Source organism: Ptychodera flava, chromosome 9 (assembly GCF_041260155.1).
Source record: "Ptychodera flava strain L36383 chromosome 9, AS_Pfla_20210202, whole genome shotgun sequence".
In the NCBI taxonomy this organism is placed as follows: domain Eukaryota; kingdom Metazoa; phylum Hemichordata; class Enteropneusta; family Ptychoderidae; genus Ptychodera; species Ptychodera flava.
The window spans coordinates 39,742,851-39,763,552 of NC_091936.1; the positions used below are offsets into that span (position 1 = coordinate 39,742,851).

Consider the following 20,702-nt stretch of genomic DNA (forward strand, 5'->3'; position numbering starts at 1 on the left):
TGAACATGTTAAAACGATGCCGCGAAAGCTATAATTGCAAATTTAAACCGATTCTACTATAATCCGTGAGAACGCTCAGTATGAGAAATAACGGGCGACGCGCTGACCATTAACGTTTATTTATGGACAAGGGCGAGAGGAAAACCAAAAATTAACGGGCGAGGCTTTCTGCGCCCATAAATAAACGTTAATGGTCAGGGCGGAGTCTGTTATTTCCATTATATTATCAACGAACCCAAGAAAACCGTCAAAATTTGCGAAAATTTCCCAAGCGAACGACAACTGGTCCCCAGAACTGAGCAATACGTGACGCACTGTCACGCGCGCTGTAAAAAATTGGCAAATCCGGAGATGTTTTCAGAAAAAAGTATCTCAACTTGACCTACAAGTGCTCCATTTTATTTTGTGATTGATTATGATTTACGTTTCAGCTGTAAAGTTACGCTACTCTGAGTTGTTAATCATATTATTCATATTCACGGGCATGTAAACAAACCATTACTGTGTATTTGTGGTCAGTCACGCGGTTCAGCTCGACCAATCAAAATACGACGGGCAGGGCATGGTAATATAATATAGTGTTATACCAATACGGAAGACTTCAAGCAGAGAAAAACCTACTGTACTGTAACAGATCCGCTTCTAATTAATCTTTGTCTGGAACGTGAAAGACGAAACGTTTTTTTTTACCCTACTGATTATAAACTCTGTAAACACCGTCTCGCTTTCATTTAACAATGATTTTGGAGACGTTTCGTTTTCATTTGTTACTGATATCAAGGCTCCTAGAAGGTGACATCCGTCCGAGTCGCGCTCTCTCTCTCTCTCTCTCTCTCTCTCTCTCTCTCTCTCTCTCTGCACGGCGTTGCCTGTTTGGGCAACCCTCATAAATAACCACCTGTTGATTCATCCGTTGATATATATCTGGAGACTGGTGCACGTAAAGATGATATTAAAATGAGCAAGACTGTCGGCAAATATAATTACAAGTAGACCAAGCTCCATCAGATAACAGCTGCATTTTTAAGTACGTACGTAAATACCTAGGGTGATCGCTGAATGTACTCTGAACAAAACATATTCTTATAACTATTGCAATTGAAACTTAATACCGTGAATGGATGGGAATCCTTCAATACTGTACATGATGAAACTTGCATTGTTCGAGAAAACACGAATCTCACACGAGAAAATGTGAAATTTTCTCAAACTATTTCATGTGCTCATTGATATTTCTGCAATTTAGGTATCCATAGCGTAGGTACTTGGTCTACCAGCGCACCAGCCTCGTTCATGAAGTCGATTGCAAAATGCTTGCAAAAAGAAAAGAATCCGGCTGCGTTCGCCGTTGGTCTGGGGTGCACAAGATGTCGTTTCAAGAGAGATTCTCAAAATTGACAATCTACGCTGATGCATAGCTACGGTTGATGGTTGATAAAATGATAAGAAGAACAGATCAGCGTTACATAAGATTCGAAGGAGGGGCGTCACGTTGCAAGTTACCTGATACCGTTGAAGTTTTCCTTACAGGACCCACCATGCAACGTGATGCGAAGTGCCATAGTTACTTCCTGCACTCAATTAAGTGTGTGTGATTTACTGACCCCTTTACTGTGGTTTCACCGACCTTGTGATCGCATTCCGTCACTTCACTGACGCCATTGGACCCACAGCAAGCTGCGCAGATCCGCCGTATTGCAAAGCAAAGCACTCTTTCCGAACTAAAGTCCCAGACGGTGAAAAAAGAAAGGAGAAATTTCCAACACGATGAGGCGTTTGAATCTTATCACAATCTCGTGCCTGGTGCTGTTTCTCATGACTTTCACAGGACTTCAATGTGCAGAAGATCCGCACGATCACGACCACGATCACGATCATGTCGACCCTTTTCACCAAGTTGTCGACTACATGGACGCACTTGCAGCCGACGAAGACGGAGAGAGAAATATCACTTTGTCTGAAGTGGAAGAAATCGTTGACATCCTCTTTGAGAGAGTAAAGTGCAGTGAAATAGACTTTACTGGTGGTAATACAAATTGTTCGCAGGTAAATCTTAGCTTGCGTCAAAACTTTCTTTAGTTATTTTCAATAGAGTTAGCAGCCGTACCCCGATTTGTGCTAGTGAATTAATTGCAGTCTTGACGATCAAACTCAAAGAATCAACAGTTCTCGCCTTAAGTTCAACTTAATATTCGTCAAATTTTACAACAGTGACGAAACTGGTATTTTTTTTTACTAAAAAAGCTGATTTGTACCTAAGCAATTCAAACCAGTCGCTTTGACTGAAGGCAGCAATGTGCAGAAGATGGCCGCAATGGCCATTAAGATCTTATTTCTTTGTTTACATAAGCAAGTCGTCGGTTGTCTTGCGACAGAAACTCTCCCAAGTCAATTCTGACTTTTCCCCGCTTTTTTTTCAACTTCAGTGCATGTCCGCTGAAAGTTTGTTCGAGGTTGTCGGAGCCGACACGCTATTGGGCCTAAGTGAGGAGCAATTTGGACGAGCAGGCGTCGTACTGCTCTTCTACCTTAGCGACCTGGAGACCGTGTGCAAAGACATCTCCGAGCCGAGTGCAAAAACTTACAGCTACTACACCGACCAGTTGTTCAACTACGGAGACCCAGACAGCAGCACGGGCTCAGTGCTAACATTAGATGAGTTTGAAAGTGTCCTCGAAGATGTCAACAAAACCTATGAGGCTGTTAACTTTGCAAAGGTGTCTCAAATTCTTGTTTTACACTTATTAAACGTTTCCTTATATCAGTTCAGTTCGCCATTTTGGAACGGACTTTGTAACGACAACCAGCAGAATTACAGTATGTTTGTCCTTCCCAGGTAGACAAGGCAACGACCTTTGACATGAATTCATTATCAGAGAGTCACGACGTGATTTACTTCCGTCTTTTGTTTGATGTCTCTTAAGTATTGCAATACAAAAACGATGTCAGGCATAGAAAGAATACTAAGGCCATTGTAACCATGTTATATGAGGCATTGAAAACTCGATTTATATTAAACAGTCTAGAAATACATAATGATATGAGTACCAAAGTGATAAACTGATGCCTCAAAACCTTACTGTGTCGGGGCTAAATGTTTGGTAAATCAAATTGCAATAAACGTCAAACCAGCCGTAGGTTCACTCATGCAAGTCACTCTTTCCACAGTCACCTGTGGTCTATCCCGCTATGCGTCTATGCGCCCCATAGACGTGTGTACATATGCCTGAGAAGAACCTCTGGCATATGTACACAAGTCTATGGGGCGCATAGACGCAGAGCGGCATAGACAGGTGACTGTGCTCTATGACTCTCAATTGAGGCACTACACACCAAGGTGTAATTTGGATACGTGACCTATAGCGTTTTATTCGTTTTGATTTTGCATTTTAACTACAGCGTCTTATAGCATAGAAATACAGCTATATGGGGGTAAGAGGTTTTTTCCGTTGACGTCGATTTTGTTGAGAGAGAGGGGGAGAGGGGAGGAGGGGAAAGAGAGAAATACGATCAATGCACAAGTCACGGTTGAAGGGTATGGAAACACTCATCCACAATTTTTTATTTAATAGCTTAAAGCAAGTTTCCAAATTGCATTGTGTATTGTATATGTATTTCGTTTGAGCTCAGAAGTTTGTCCTGATTTGCATGTATCGCGCCATCGTGAAATGATGGCAACTGAAGTAGTCATATTGTAGAGTCATTAACTGATAGCGTTAATTTTCAGTGTTTCACGGACCATAGCATCTTCGAGGAAGACGTACACATGGAGAACTCCACCATTGGAGCAGATCTTGACGAAATGGAGAGCGTAGCAGCTGTGACGGTGTCGTACTTGTTATTTGGATATTGTATCGGAACTCCCACCGAGGTTGATCCGGAAAGTTTTATCCACAACATATTTGAACTCTACGGTGAAGACGACGTGATATCTGTGGAAAGTAAGTACCTATATATGAGAGAGAGAGAGAGAGAGAGAGAGAGAGAGAGAGAGAGAGAGAGAGAGAGAGAGAGACAGACAGACAGACAGACAGACAGACAGACGAAGTACCTCACAAATATTGAGAATTATGGATCCTTTAGCGAGTGAATGTCATTGAAGGTTATTTCAAGATAAGCTGAGGGCTTACAGATGAGTTCGCAATTGTAATGGTAATGACATAATGGACACAATCAGTAAATGAGATTTAAAACAACTCCTGCTGCTACGGCCATTGCTCTGAAAATGCGCCGGAATGTTTTGCTGACAAGCGAGTCAAACGAGATAGACGATAGACTGGTAGATAAACAGAGAAATGAATCTAGGAAGACAGACGGACGCAAGGGCAGAAAGGGACAGACTAGTGTTGGTATGGGTAGATTCGGAAGCTTTGGTTGAACGACAAATATTGACAAACATAGCAAACTAGAACTGCAGGAGATAACAATCTTTATTTCAAGTACTTGCTCAAATGAAGAAAAAACATGATAGCAAACAACAAATGCCCGCATCACAAAACAATACAAAACAAAATATTCCTACATTCCTTGTTGTTGTTAGTGTAGAAAGATTTTATGCATCATTCTGGATAATATGAGTTGGGAGTAAAAACAGATGCAGTCACAAACATGGATAGAAAAGATGGTATGGACCACAGAAAATTATTGTCACGGTGAATTATGACACTCTCTTTTTGAATAATTTACATCAAATTAAAAAATCATAACTACAAACACAGAACCCCATCATCTTAGGCCAAATAAAAAAATGTGTGTTTCTAGTAACATAAGGGTAGGTTGGTCGGTGGAATTTTTTCCTTGTTGTTGCTTAGACGCATAAACAACGGTAAATTTATAGAATTTACTTGATTTTCTTTTGAAAATGCAAAAAAGTCTGGGGCAGGCAGGGTTTTTTTTCTAAGATAGGTCGTACCGGGAGTACATTTATTATTTGGCCATGCAAATTCAAGTAATCGCAAATAGTGTTACGGCACAAACGGTAGCACATCACTGGAATTTTTTACAACAACCGTACACTTTTCTGTGTAGATTTTGAAGCTATGTTAGAGAAGATGGGCATAGGACATGGCGATGACAGCCACGACGGTCACGTGCACAAGAGAAGTGTTGCCATGGATACCGTTAGGTCACTACCCGATATTGGCCAACGGGTCAGACGAGATGCTCAGCGTCAGAGGTCGAAGAGGGCGACAGAGGACGACCACGACGATCATGACCATGGTGAACTCACTGTGGAGGAGGTAAGTGTTGTGATCTGTACGAGTAGCTTTATTAGTCCCCACGGACACCGTCCGGGGGGACTTATAGGTTTGGTCGTGTCCGTGCGTGTGTGCGTCCGTGCGTGCGTGCGTGCGTGCGTGTGTGCGTCCGTCCGTTCACGCAGATATCTCAGAGATGCAAAGAGCGATTTCATTCAAACTTGGTACAAGAATTACTTCATATGTCATACAGATGCACATCGATTTGTTTTGTGATACAATCCAATATGGCCGCCAGGCGGCCATTTTATTACGATTTTTTCATGTACAGAGCCATAACTCAGACATGTTTCAACCGATTTTATTCAAAGTTGGTACAAGGACATTGACCAATGTCATAGATATGCACGTCAATTTGTTTTGTGATACGATCCAATATGGCCGCCAGGCGGCCATTTTATTACGATTTTTTCATGTACAGAGCCATAACTCAGACACGTTTCAACTGATTTTATTCAAAAATGGTACAAGGACATTGACCAATGTCATAGATATGCACGTCAATTTGTTTTGTGATACGATCCAATATGGCCGCCAGGCGGCCATTTTCTAACGATTTTTTCATGTACAGAGCCATAACTCAGACATGTTTCAACCGATTTTATTCAAAGTTGGTACAAGGACATTGACCAATGTCATAGATATGCACGTCAATTTGTTTTGTGATACAATCCAATATGGCCGCCAGGCGGCCATTTTCTAACGATTTTTTCATGTACAGAGCCATAACTCAGACATGTTTCAACCGATTTTATTCAAAGTTGGTACAAGGACATTAAACAATGTCATAGATATGCACGTCAATTTGTTTTGTGATACGATCCAAAATGGCCGCCAGGCGGCCATTTTATTACTATTATTAATGTACAGAGCCATAACTCAGACACGTTTCAACCGATTTTATTCAAAGTTGGTACAAGGACATTGACCAATGTCATAGATATGCACATCAATTCGTTTTATGATACGATCCAATATGGCCGCCAGGCGGCCATTTTCTAACGATTTTTTCATGTACAGAGCCATAACTCAGACATGTTTCAACCGATTTTATTCAATGTTGGTAAAAGGACATTGACCAATGTCATAGAGATGCACGTCAATTTGTTTTGTGATACGATCTAATATGGCCGCCGTGTGGCCATTTTCCAATGATTTTTTCATGTACAGAGCCATAAGTCAGGCATATCTCAACCGATTTTATTCAAAGTTGGTATAAGGACATTGACTTATGTCATACATATGTACGTCAATTTGTTTCATGATATGATCCAATATGGCTGCATGGCAGCCATATTGGTTACAATTTTTTCGTGTCCTTAGCCAAAACTTGGGCACGTCTCAACTGATTTTATTCACCGATTTTATTCAAACTTAGTACAAGGACATTGACCTATGTCATACATATGCACATTGATTTGTTTTGTGACACAATCCAATATGGCTGCCGTGTGGCCATTTTTTCCGATTTTTTCATGTCCAGAACCAATAACTCAGACATGCATCAAGCATATTATTCAAAGTTGGTACAAGGACATTGACTTATTATACATATGTATGTTGATTGGTTTCACAAGATGGTCCAATATGGCCGCATGGTAGCAATTTTGTTATGGTTGTTTCATGTCGAGAGCCATAACTCTGGCAAGTCTCAACTGATCTTATTCAAAGTTGGTACATGTACATTGACTTATGTCGTACATATACGTGTTGATTTTTTAAACAGTAAGATCAAATATCGCTGCATGGCGGTGATTTTGTTACAATTTTCTAATGTACAGAGCCATAACTCAGACATATTGCCACCAGTATCATTCAAAGTTGGTACAAGGACATTGACCTATTTCATACATATGCTCGTCAATTTGTTTCACGTCATGTAGCAGTAACATGTCAATTATTGAAGTTTCGTAAATAGGCTGATATGTCAAGAAATACTGCATCAAATTCATGAAACTTTGTACAGATGTTAAGCTCACATTGCTTTAACATTGGAAAAGACATTTATCAGTGTCATTTTAATTAATTTGTAATTACATAAGTAATGAACTTTCCTAATTAGGGTGATATAGCCACAAATTAATACAACGTCAAATGTGATGAAACTTGATACAGATGTTGATCTCATAGTGTTGTAAATACTGCATCAAACTTTATGAAATATGGTACAAGTGATAATCTGTTAAGTGTTAGGATTGTATGCAAAAATGTTTTGCAACATCCTGTTGATTAATTCCTAGTTGACTCATTTTATGAACTTTAGGATGGTGGCCTACTTTGGTTTTATGTTTTCATCACCATGGAACTCATTCTTGGCCATTGAGCGCCATCTGTATCAAAGTATTTTTATCACAGACCTAATTAATGAAGAGGACTCTATCCTCTCTGAGGACATGTAATCAAAGTACCCATTAACAAGTGGGGACTGTGTCATCAACGATGACTTGTTGTAGTGTGTGGTTGACAATTTATTTATGACAGTTGGGTGATGCATATATCGCTAGAGCTCGCGGTGCATGAGCTGCATCCGAGATTTTGAGGTTCCGAGCAGCAGGTCCGAGAAAAAAGGAGTGCATAGTATAATCTGATTGTGGTTTCGCATGTTGCCAATTTTGGCTTGGATGGAGTGACGTATTTGATGATGAATAACATATCATCTTTGGTTCTCTTTAAATAATGTAGTGTTTCGATGCGGATGAATTTCTACATATCTATGACGTGGACGAGACAGTAGGTGTTGATGAGAAGAAATTCCTGGAAATGTGCCCTTCATTTGTGCAGCAGATCGTCTCTGACGCATGCGTCGCCGATGAGGTCGTCATTTCACCAGCTACTTGGCAAAGTAAGCAATCATTGCAAATTGTTTCGTTCAAAGACTATCACAGAATCCATGCGCAGCTGTTCCTATGAAGCAATTCAGTGTGAGATTTAACAAACCGCAGTTGTCGAGAAATTTCATAATTTAGATAATAACATGGTAAACATAACGTCCTCCGCCCCATCTTCATATACATGTAACCTACAAATTACTACTTGAAAGTTTCTGTTAATAACGAAAATTTGAGTCATTGTAATGCCGATGTCACCGATATTTTCTTCATGTCCCCCACACTCAATTGAATTGATTTCTTTGACTTGTCCATAGTGTATCTGTGGGGTACACTGACGGTTCTGTTGATCAGTCTGTTGGCGTTGCTGGGAGTTCTGTTCATTCCGTTGGCAAGTAAGAAAGCCTACCACGCAGTGATGCAAACTCTAACGGCTTTGGCAGTGGGAACCATGACAACGGATGCGCTCCTTCATCTTATACCCCACGTGAGTATCATCTTGACGACTTTGATTTCATCCCATATCCTGCAAATCATGAATATGTTAGCTTTGTATACCACGCCCATTTTTCTCACTGTATCTATCAAACCCTCTTTGCCACGTCACGCTCGTATCCCCTGCCACGCTCGTATCTTTCTGAGTGCCTGTCCTTGATGTCAGTTTGTCTCCGTCCACCTATCCCTGATTGTCTCGATCTCTTCTCCTAGAAAATTGCTCAAATAGAAATTCTTGTTTCTCGTAATTCCATCAGGCCTTGGAACTACACGGCCACTCCGATGCCTCGGCCGGCCACGGCGACGAAGACAAGTCGTACATATGGAAAATGACCGTTGTGATGTCTGCTCTCTATGGATTCTTTCTACTGGAAAGGTCTTTGAGTATGGTTTCCACGCGATTCAATAAAAACAAGGTAACTAAATCAACAATGTCCCCCTTCTTGCGAATTTCGAAGCAAAGTCTAGTTTTCAATAAAAATGAAAGTTATCTGGTCATTACCCTGTATCTCCGACCTTTTAGGAGGCATTAAGGATAATTTGGTATGTCTTGTGTCTTGTACCTCCCACTTTTAATTTCCAAATGGAAAGAGAACTTAAAACCAGTGACCCATTTAATTTATTCATGGTTTCTTATAGATAATGGACAGTGAGGGCGGAACACACACGCACGGCCACTCTCATTCTCACAGCCATACCATGAAACCGGAGGAAAGTATGAACGGCGCCGTTAGTCCTGCAACTTCCAAATCACCCCTAGTAAGTTCAGCTGTGTTTCGCACCTCAAAATGACCCTAAACAGCGCCAGACACTGATATTTAGATTCTTAGTGAAGACTGACATTCCAAGTTAATTTTTCATTCAAAAAATTATGATGTATATATTATTCGTTTCCGACAAACATAGAGGGACCGGCATACATTTTATCAAGCCGAGAAATGCGGATCTCTCTTTAAAAGTCAAGTTTCCGAGTTTGCAGCGGTTCCCCAGCATTTTTTCTGTGAAATGACTGAAATTCAGAAAAGCTCTGGTTTTTGAAAAGTTATGTGCACAGGACTAAAATAGTCAAGTTTTACGGGGCTTCGCAATATAAATAAGTATAGAGACTAGGAGATATGCCACAAATCGTGTCTCCATTTTGTCTCATGGGGTGAATATAACATATTTGATGAGATGCCATTCCAAATGTAGGCCTATTACACCATAAGGTAGTATGCACCTCGAATGTGAAAGACCTAAACTGTTTCTCAAACCTTCCTCGATGAGACTTTCAACCATTCTCTCAGTAAATCAAGAAAAAAATCAGGGGTTGTCCAAACTTTGATACTAGAGAAAGAAATTACCTAATAACGTTTAGCGATATTTGAAATTCAAAATGTCCGCCATCCTTGCGTTAACTATAAGGGGAAAAGTAAATTTTTGATTTCTGAAAAATTATGCCGGTGAAATTTTTACTCCTAGAGCTTTAAAATGAGCACCCACAAGTGGTAGATCAGAATAGTACTGAAAAAAAATGAGACCCCGGATATCTATCCCCGACGCGAATTTTACCTTAAGGTAATAAAGCCACAAGGCGGACTGCAGAGATAATATCGAAGTCTCACCTCAGTGAAGCTGACGCAATAAGTGCACAATATAGTTGAACGACTTGGATCACTTGGTGTAAATAACATCTTGATCTGAAATTATAATGTGTTTTCCAACCCTATTTTTAATTTGCAGACTGAGGAGGACTCCTCTGACAAAGAGAAGACGAAATTTAACTGCTTCAGTGGTAAGTTTATTGCTTTGTTAAATTTGAATATTTCATTCCAGATATAACACGGCCAGCCATATGACTTACGGACAAAGCTTTCACAAACAAATAAATGGCATGTAATTTCCATTCTTACGGACAGATGGCAACGACTTTTAAAGTTTTGTGAGGACCAGTCGAAATTAACAAACCGTTCAAACCGCATTTGTATCACAGCAACTCGCATTTTTCAACGTCATATGATATCGACTTTACGGGTGCAATAAATTTTATCGCTGATGTGGTTGACTGATTTATTTAAACTGGTGTGATTTTTAGGTCTGAACAGTGTGGCTATCATGATTATCGTTGGCGACGCATTCCACAATCTCGCTGACGGTATGGCAATAGGCGCAGCGTACTGCATAGATGCTGCATCCGGGGTCTCCACCGCTATAGCAGTGCTGTGCCATGAATTGCCACACGAAATGGGTGAGTACTATGTAACTGGGAGGAAATGTACACGAAAAAGTCATGCATTCTGGCCGGAAAAAATCTTTTTGCAATGCCCTGAACTTCTAAATTCTGGAAGAAAACTCGTGGAAACCTTGAATTTTTATGCCCGGTGAACTATTAAAGTGTTATAGGGAGATAGGTAAAACAGATTCGGGATTTATTCTACGGTACCTTAAAATCGTGAGTAAGGTGTGAAACGATGGCGGTACAGTGCTGCTGGTCGGAGTTATGTATTCGGAATGGAGGTGGAGGTCCTTTAAGTACATAGACCCAAGTGAAACATGTTTCAGGTATGGATAAGGCAACAGTTATTGGATGGAGAGCATCAGACTCTTCATTGAGAATGTGCTGGCCTTGTGTCGATCTTCGGTTTTGTTAAAAATATATCTTTAGAGCGAAGCTGCCATTGGGATGCATGTCAATTACAAAGGGAAGAAAGTCGCAGTCTTTGTTAGACCTCAATATTATCATCATTTGTGCCATTCAAAAAGCTCAGTTAGGCCGATTAAATGTTGATCGCCATCATGAAACACTCTGAGAGAGTAGTGGCCAAAATAACCTCCAGGTCCGCATATATACCGGATTTTTGGCAAAGTAATGAAGTATGTGACAGATTTACGTGCGATTGAACAAATGCTTCTTCAAGTTGCAAACAAAAAAGCCCTGGCTTACGATACCACTTTTTAGATCATTTTATTCCTAGACGCTTTTTAAAATTTTACCTCTTTGCATTTTATTGGTGTTTTCTCGTAATTTTTATTTATAATTTACCTCAGCTCTTTTTTAGTGTTGTGTAAAGCGCATTGAGATTTTTAAAATGTAATGCGCTCTATAAGAAATAAATATTATTATTATTATTATTACCACAAGGCTGTGCTTCACAATATTTCAGTTCAATTGTCTTGACATATAAAACATTCAAAACGGCTACTTTCTTAACGGCATTTTGTTACGTGCAGAGAAAACGAACAAAAGGGTGAACTCAGCAGTTAACGTTTAAACAAAATTTATTACGAAAATAAAACTAATTGCTAAGTCAGGGATAGAGTACAAGCTTTAAAAGTGTACAGACTACTTATCTCAGCTGGGACGGCGAAGCTCCAGTCTCAGAGTTGTAACAGTCAGTTGGATGAATGAACAGTCCTTGCAGGCTTGAAGATGCATAAAGTCCACAGTATAAATCCAGCGTTGGCAGTGAAGGTCTTGAAAAGTCTTGAGAATGACTACTGCTGGAGTTTAGTAACACACAAGAGACACGATCCCAAAAGTCTGACTGGAAGCTGAGCACGTCCCTTTTATAAAGGCATATAAGAACAATCTAGAACTTTTATTGACATGCTAATTACTGTTCTCTCTTACACAACTAATCAACTTTCCAGAACATTCCAAACATGACTAATTGAATTCAAGGTTGTGAGGTCATTAAGGGCAGTGACCTTGAGAATGTTCTAGACTAATTGAACTCAGGTCATGATGAGTGTGGGGGGAAATGACCTACATAACACACCCCCTCTTCAAAAAAAAGAAAATTTTTCAAAGAAAAATCTTTCTTTTGCAAATGTAATCTTGAAAAAGATTTAAGTACTCAAATTTTTTTTTTTTTTTTTTTTTTTTTACTCTAAAGTTAGGTCATGATGAGTGTGGGGGAAATGACCTACTTAACAGCATTTATTGTCTTACCCAACCAGGAGACTTTGCTATTCTGGTGTCTTCCGGTTTGACCTACAAGATGGCACTAGGCTGGAACTTTTTCTGTGCGTGTTGCGGGTTTATTGGTTTGTACATCGGCCTGGCCGTTGGCAGTGTAGCCGGTGCCTCAACCTGGATCCTGGCGCTGACTGCTGGCATGTTTCTGTATGTAGCTCTGGTTGACATGGTAAGTACGACGAGTTTATATCACTTGAACTTTTGACTTGTCGATAAATGAGATTACCCCTATTTCATGAAGTGTATCGTTCTTCAGATGGAGACATTCCGAATTCAATACATTTTAGTATGGCCATCAACTAGTTAATCAATCAATCAATCAATCAATCAATCAATCAATCAACCAACTAATCAATCAACAATCAATCAACTTGGCAACCTAATCAGCCGACGCATAGCCGCTTGATCTGATCAAAGGTTAATTTCATACATGGTGCCACAGCGAGCCACCCAATCAGATCTCCATGATCTCCATTATTATTATTATTACCTTAAATGATGAAGTAGCCATGGTTCGGATACATGTTAAAGTGCAGCAATGACGTAAACTCTTTTATTTCTGGAATAAAGTATGGATATTTAATCCGGAAAATTGTTATTTATTTCCACAAATTTCGATGAAAAGAATCGTATATACTCTGAAAAATTCGACGGAAGTAGCAAGACATCCATTCATCTGTGAGCAATACACATTCATATTGACAGGTTCCGGAACTGATGCTGTCAGATCCGCAGAGGCCATGGACAATCTTCATCTGTCAAAACGTGGGATTCCTGATTGGTTTTGTCATCATCCTTCTACTGGCAATCTTTGAGGAGGACATAAGCATCAGCACCGGCATGTAGCTTGAAGACTGGAACATTGCGGATAAATACGGGCACATCGACGTTCCGTGATTCATAAATATTGCGGACATAGGATTTTATATCATTGTGATTCTTCAATTAAAAGTCTTCCGACTTTGATCCCTATTAGACAATCAAGCTTGGGTGGTATAGAAAGGCTGAAAGATCTGCATTTTGTTTTCCTCTGATGTAACAGTAGTGTACAGTACTTGTACTTTGATGTATATATACTAGTATATAGACATGTTACCGTTTTCTAGCGCGTATTGTCCCACTGTCAAATAAGAATCACGGATCAACAGCGATCTACATGTAACATATTGCTACATAAATTTCGCCCGTTGCAGTAACTCCATTAATTTGTGCGTAAGGTAAAATGCGCCCAGGGACAGATATGCGCACAATCAACTTTTTTATAATTCTTTTCTGATTTACAACATTTGGGGACTCATTTTTAAAGCTCTTGGATTAAGAAAAATTTTCACTGTCTTATTTTTTTTTTTTTTTTTTTAACGTTTTTATTGGAGTTATCAAAAATTTTCAAATACATGTCTCATTAAATCTGAGAAAAAAAAGACATTACAGAAATCAAAGTAGTGATCATACATCATTATTGTGTATGTCTGTTGTGCTAGGGTCTTGGTGGATATTAGTACTGTAAATTCTCCACTTTTTATTATGGGCAAAAATTTTATCTTTTCTCAAGGCAATGTGATACTCAGTTTTTTGTATAGAGTTCACAAATCTTTTGTATGCTGTAAAGTTAGGCAAGGTCTTTTTACAACGACAAATATAAATGTACCTTTTACCAATAAGCAGTAGGAAATTCACAATACTAGAAAGTTTGGGATCACCTAGTATGATCTGCCATATTTTTGGTCTTACTCTCAATTTTAATTTTTGTCCCCATAACATGAAAAATGCTTCCCAAAATAGTTGCACATGTTGACAATCATGTAAAATATGGAGTAAAGTTTCTTCTTTGTTCTTGCAGAAAGAACAAAGAGCATTATCAACTGTGGGTATGTTCATTTTACTCAGTCTAGCATTCGTATACAGGATATTGTGTAAAATTTTAAACTGAAATTCTCTCAACTTACAGTCGATAGTTACCTTAAATGGAAGATGGTAAATTTCGTTCCAGTTAGTAACATTGATTTTAAGTTCATGTTCAAAATACAGTTCTGATTTTGGTGGTATAAAATTAATGTCATTAATCAGCTGTGTGATTACTTTTATATTACACAGTTCCACACTGATTGACCTGTGTTTCGATACAATTTTTACTTCATCTTCATCATCAGCTGTACTTTGCTGATTCACTTGTATGTTGGCTGGGATAACACTTTTTAGTCCAAACCATTTCAAAATGGATGATTGAGGGATACCATTATTGTGTACAGAATCCCAGTCCCGCTTTTGGCCATTTTCGTTGTACAATTGTTCTAAATATAGGAATCCTGCATCTACAAAATCCTGGTAAAAATAGAACGTTTTCCAATCAAAATGTCCTTATTGTTCCATAAAATAGTTTTTCTTGGATTCAAATTATTTTCACAGTGTGGTTTTTTCAAATTTACCTCTTCCCATGTTTTCAACATACTGTAAAAGAAACCACTGATTTTCAATGGCAGTAATTCTACTTTAAAATTACATTTCAGTAATAACTTTAAACCTCCAACTGGTTTTAGTAAACTAGTAAAAAATAGTTTCCATGGGTGGTTATTTTGTTCATTAAAATACCTTCTGATCCAATCTATTCTTGTGGCATTATACATTGCAAAAATATTTGGCATTCTTAGTCCTCCATTTTCTACATTTCCTACCATTGTGTACCTGGCAACCTTATCTGGACCTTTCCATAGAAATTGAAATAACATTTTGTTAATTTCTTTTAGTTTGTTTTTAGGCACCATAGTCATACTCATAATATATTGAATTTGGGACAGGGCTAATGATTTAATTATCTGAATTTTACCCAGTAAGGTGAGATCTCTAGTTTTCCACATGTTTAAGGTAGTTTGTAGTTAAATTTTCACCGTCTTAGTTTTTTCGAAAATCGAAAATGGCATTTTTTCCATAGAGTTAACGCAGGAATGACGGCCATTTTGAATTCCAAATAACGGTTGAATGTTTGGTAATTTGCTTCTCTAGTGCCAAACTTTGCACTTTGACCCCTGAATTTTTATTCTTGATTTGGTAAGAGAATGGTTGACATTTACATTTATGAAAGTTGGGCAAAACATTCAGTCTTTCACTTTCGAGGCGCACACTATCGTACAGGGGGTTCTGGTAACATAACAAGACATCGCCCTGTCTGATCAGATCTTTTCAGAGCTGCCAGTAATTTTATCAAATAAAAACACCCGCGTTCACATCATTGATATGTCAATTTGAAAGAAAAAGTTGATAACGGGAAAGAAGGCAAACACGTGAAAAAGAAAAAACAATACCCCTAATGGAGGTTTGGATTTCCGTGCGAAATCTACAATAATTAAAAACGAGAACATGTTGTACGGCTTATTCCCATCTCACAGAAATATGGATGGAACGGCGATTAATCAGAGTAAATCAATTTATTGTGTGCACACAGCCATAGAGTCATGTAATAGAAGAACAGTACACGATATAGGACAGTTTTCGAGCCATGTTACACCTCTATGTACACGATGCCGACAATGTCTTTCAACATAGCCGATATTTACTAGTATCACAGTTCTCTATATACAACTCTGTATTGTCTTTGCAGACACGTACGTACAAGCACTAATGCCACGCGTATTCCTGCAAGGGGCAGCATAGGCCGTGCGAAAAGGGCCACTTTTTGGTGTGATATAAAAATTTACTGTTAAATTGTGCCAGTGTTTTTCCTTCGAAAAGTCCAGCTGAAGCTATTCTAATACAGCCCGCAGACAACAGAGTGTCGTATGATTTGATTTTAACGAAGAAGCTACTGAATCAGATAAATTGATCTCCCAAAGAGAGAAGAGGGTCTAAAAGATGAGAAAACCTAAACAAGAGGCTGACGCTATTACACCTAAGGCTATACGTTTTTTTGATGTTGCCTCCAAGTGTTTGTCTTCAATGTTTCCATAGCTTTATGTTTTCAGTTTCTCGTCGTAGAAGTGAGATTCAACCCCGGCCATATCAAGATGTTGCCTTAATTCTTGTGATTGACCGTAGATAAATTTTCATACGACCCTTTCACAGCAACGCTAATCAGATGTGTTATAGTGGTATACGCTTACGTTTTATGGTGATTTGAATATGTTCTGATTGCTGTAAATTTGTAACATATCCATGACCAGGTTTACATGTTTTTACAGTAATTATGCAAACTGAAAAATCTGCTGAACTACATTTACATTTTGTTGTACGAGTTGTTATGCGGATTTCCTAGGTAAGGCGAAGGTGGTGCTATGTCTAACGTTAGATATCCCCAAGGTTTTTACAGTAGTCACTAGTTACGTCAGAAACAGAAATTTGATATTGTTCCAACAAATTCGTCAATGGTGTATTGTAATGAAAACAGGAGCACCTTGCATGCACTGCTGAAGTATGTTGCGACTTACTCGAGCTCTGAGACACTTTCAAAATAGCAAATCAATAGCCGCCAGCAGTGCAAGCTGAGTGGCTGAATTTTTCAATTCTGTCAGCTTGGATCATTGTTTTTATATGTAAGGTTGAATAAGAATATTGTGTTGTGTATTTTCTTTTAAATTAATCAGATAATAAATGTTCAATCAAAGACTGGTACGGCTTAGCCACATGATGTCTTCTATGGTACCCCAGTGTAAGTGTAGAATACCGAGTATTGCTAGTGTGTGAAGTATCTGGTGGCTGTTGAACAAGTAGTCAAATCTCCCAGGAAACCAGCGTTCGGGGATTCGAGTCACGTTGAAGAAACCCCCTGATATTGAAAAAATCTCCATCCATACAATATGGCGGACGGCTTGTGGACTGCCGCCTGCACTGCCCGCGATCCTTAAACATGTCACGACCCATCGGAAGAGCGATGGTTTCAGAAAGGAGGTCACACGAGTTCGTACCGTTTCTGCTGTCATGGCCTCATGCAGTGCACAAAATGACACTAGCGTGTACAAGCCTGGAACGAGCCAACACAAGACGGACATGTTACTGAAGGCAGCGCTGACGTTGCTAAGAACACCTGGAAGAAATAAATGTTTGATGTTATGTAATATTCGTGCAAAACCAACCAGTCAATAAACCAATGTAACCCGAACGACAGGTCAGATCTTAAAATAGACGTGAGGCTTTGGATACCATCAGTTTTCTTTACGTGGATTCGAACCTGCAGAAATCGTCACCTATCCCGATCGAAAAAAAAATAAACACACACACAAAATAAAGCATCCTAATTAAGGACGCCCATTTCATCAGAACTCGATTAATTTTGTACAATTGGTATGATTATATAATTGTTAACAGGACATTCCATTAAATTTCTCGTAGTCGTTAGCAGGTGTCTATCAAGAAATATCTCGCATGAATCTTTATGACCATAGCTCGTCATCAAATCGGGTACTGCAGATACTGAAATCAGCACCAGAATTATGGAAGAAATCAGATTTCAGACTACAAACTATACGTATACACGGAAATATGTTCGTGAACGTTCACTCAGTCGAAAGAGTGGGGCAATTGATTCAGTGATTAAATCATATTTCATTGACATTTTCGAAATATAGTTGCCCATCGTTCTGGAAACTCTTTGAAAGTTTGGGTAACTGAATCTAATTATTTGGCTGAAATATAATCTGTAGCAGTATTGTCGATAACAGTGCATTCGCCTGTGTGTCAGTACATCTCTGACATTAGGTCTCCCATCTGCATGTAATTATACTGAGTAATAATATTATAATCAAAATTAAGTATGAATTAGATGCTGACCTTTTACATACGTAGAAACGCAACTTGGTATTACAATCATATGCGAATTCTGCCATTAAACCAGTGATGAAATAAAATAGCGTTATATTAGGGCGCTTTCGGGCAAAATATCTTTCCGAAGGACGCTTGCTACCCACCAAAAGTGTTTAATGTCCAAATACCGCACATGTCAAACTGCAGTAACTTTTTGTAAACCACCGGTCCTCCATGATGGTTCATGAACAAATGATAGATAACACTTCCTAGTAGGACAGAAATCGTTGCTAAGTAGTGAAGTATGACGAGCCATGTGACCGAGTCCGATATGGATTGCCATGGAACTTGAGCTGGTGCGCAGAACACAAAGTACAACAACGGAAGACCTGTAATTTACAAATTAAGACGAAGCAGTGCGTCAACTTTGGAGTTTGTCAGTGCCTCACAGCTACAAAACATACCATTTTTAGCTCTCCCAGTGACAGTTTTTGCCGTCAGAAGTTATTGATGCAGTCCAATTTTGGAATAGTTGTATGACCGCATAGTGTTGTATAATCAATGTAAACGATCTCATCAACGAGCGGGCAGAGGTCAAGAAACCCCCAATATTTTGTACTGTCTACTAAAAATAGCCAACAAATATATTGCAACCATAAATACGACAACTCGTATGCAGAATGTGAAATCATAAAACGCACTTTTTAAATCCCATTTTCTCTACTGCAAGAGACGAAACCACGGAAACAATTATTGCAAACCTTTACGTCATGGACCTTCAGCTCTATATGAAAATATTTCTGTCGCTAAGTTAAAACGAGAAGATTTTTTTTATTCCCATCCCGATAATTTAATGCAAATTAGTTCCATAACCTAATGACGACCCAAAGTTTCAGTTCGTAATTCTACTCTGTATCCATGGAGACAGCGGGACGTAATGATGTGTAGTGTAACTGTGATACATATTTGTGTTGAAAATCCCGACATGGGTGTTTGCATACCCCTTCTCTCTCTCTCTCTCTCTCTCTCTCTCTCTCTCTCTCTCTCTCTCTCTCTCTCTCTCTCTCTCTCTCTCTCTCTCTCTCTCTCTCTCTGACGAGGTACCCTTAACACGCTTCCCAAAGGAGCAGAGATGTAAATGCTGAAGCCATGAACTCGCCATCCTCTGATAGTGAGACCAAACCACTGCCCTACGGTCTATCTATCTATCTATCTATCTATCTATCTATCTATCTATCTATCTATCTATCTATCTATCTATCTATCTATCTATCTAACTGCATGTCTATCCGTCCATCTATCTGTCTATCAGAATGTCTGTCTCCAAATATTTTCGTATCAATCCATGTCCAGATTGTTTGTCGATACTCTAGTCTAACATATTCCTATTCCGAAAATATCACCCATTTCAAATCTATCTTTGTTTGCTCTCTCTCTCTCTCTCTCTCTCTCTCTCTCTCTCTCTCTCTCTCTCTCTCTCTCTCTCTCTCTCTCTCTCTCTCTCTCTCTCTCTCTCTCTCATACACATAATTCATGCATTCCATTCCTCACCCAACTCTTTATCAGTATCATCGGTCCATAACTCCATTATTCAAATCACTAACTCTGATTACTCCGAGCAAACATGTATGTCGTAAAATCCCGATCTTCGACGATTGCATTTTGCAAATAGATAACCTATTGATAAGCTTACGTTGCTGGGAAGTGATACTGTGGTCGACTGGTACATATTTGATAAATCAACATGAACTTTCGACGGGCGTAACATGTGATGGCAACAACAGGATGTTCCCAATATGTCAACATCACTATAACTCCCGAGAAGTTCTGCGGACCCTGTGCGATTCCTTAGCCACCTGAAGGTAAAACTCGTCTATGATTATAACTCCAAAATAGCCTGACTGAAGTTGTATGCACGTCAATAATGTACATATATCAACTCACCGTGTGAGTGAATATTAAGGAATTCATTGTGGACGTAAAATAAACTGTACATGCAATCCTTCGCGGACATGGTCGGTCTGTAGCCAGACAGGATAAATCTGTTAAACTGCAGGTGTGGAGGCGAGCTGGCCCATGATAGGAGACGTTCTGGCTGCAGCATATTGGTAGCTTGTCCGGATGACAACAGCGGCCCGAGTTCCCGATCCTGTACCGGTTACAGCAATTTTGACGGCCCGTGCAACTGCACCGGTGCCTCAAATGGATGACCCCAACTGGTACGGAAAACTATGACGTCATTATAAGCGGGTCGGGAATATACCAGTGTGTACATTTCAGATAAAATGAACACAGTACCAGCGCAATTATCTCATTTAATAGCTAACTAAACAATTGCAATTTGTCTTAGGACAAACACTTCTGGGACAGTCTGAATAATTATTTATAGATTTTGTTTATTCAGACAGAATACTAGTGAAATATCAATAATTT

General features: G+C 39.2%; 2 protein-coding genes across 2 annotated transcripts; one reads left to right on the top strand and one right to left on the bottom strand.

The window, feature by feature from the left end:
* Nucleotides 1-1,246: 1,246 nt before the first annotated feature.
* Nucleotides 1,247-15,140, top strand: LOC139140957 (zinc transporter ZIP12-like). Its single transcript, XM_070710473.1, has 12 exons — nucleotides 1,247-2,046; nucleotides 2,427-2,717; nucleotides 3,728-3,941; nucleotides 5,029-5,240; nucleotides 7,941-8,100; nucleotides 8,404-8,573; nucleotides 8,839-8,997; nucleotides 9,221-9,340; nucleotides 10,304-10,355; nucleotides 10,656-10,808; nucleotides 12,521-12,708; nucleotides 13,245-15,140. Exons 1-12 carry the CDS (start codon nucleotides 1,768-1,770, stop codon nucleotides 13,383-13,385), a joined length of 2,139 nt encoding a protein of 712 aa, XP_070566574.1. The 5' UTR covers nucleotides 1,247-1,767; the 3' UTR covers nucleotides 13,386-15,140.
* A 1,837-nt stretch (nucleotides 15,141-16,977) lies between these two features.
* On the bottom strand, nucleotides 16,978-20,498 carry LOC139140958 (progestin and adipoQ receptor family member 4-like). The gene is made up of 3 exons (XM_070710474.1): nucleotides 20,214-20,498; nucleotides 18,434-18,658; nucleotides 16,978-17,553 (listed from the first exon to the last, which is right to left on the bottom strand). The coding sequence occupies exons 1-3, from the start codon at nucleotides 20,371-20,373 to the stop codon at nucleotides 17,129-17,131; spliced, it is 810 nt and encodes a 269-aa protein (XP_070566575.1). The 5' UTR covers nucleotides 20,374-20,498; the 3' UTR covers nucleotides 16,978-17,128.
* Nucleotides 20,499-20,702: the final 204 nt, after the last annotated feature.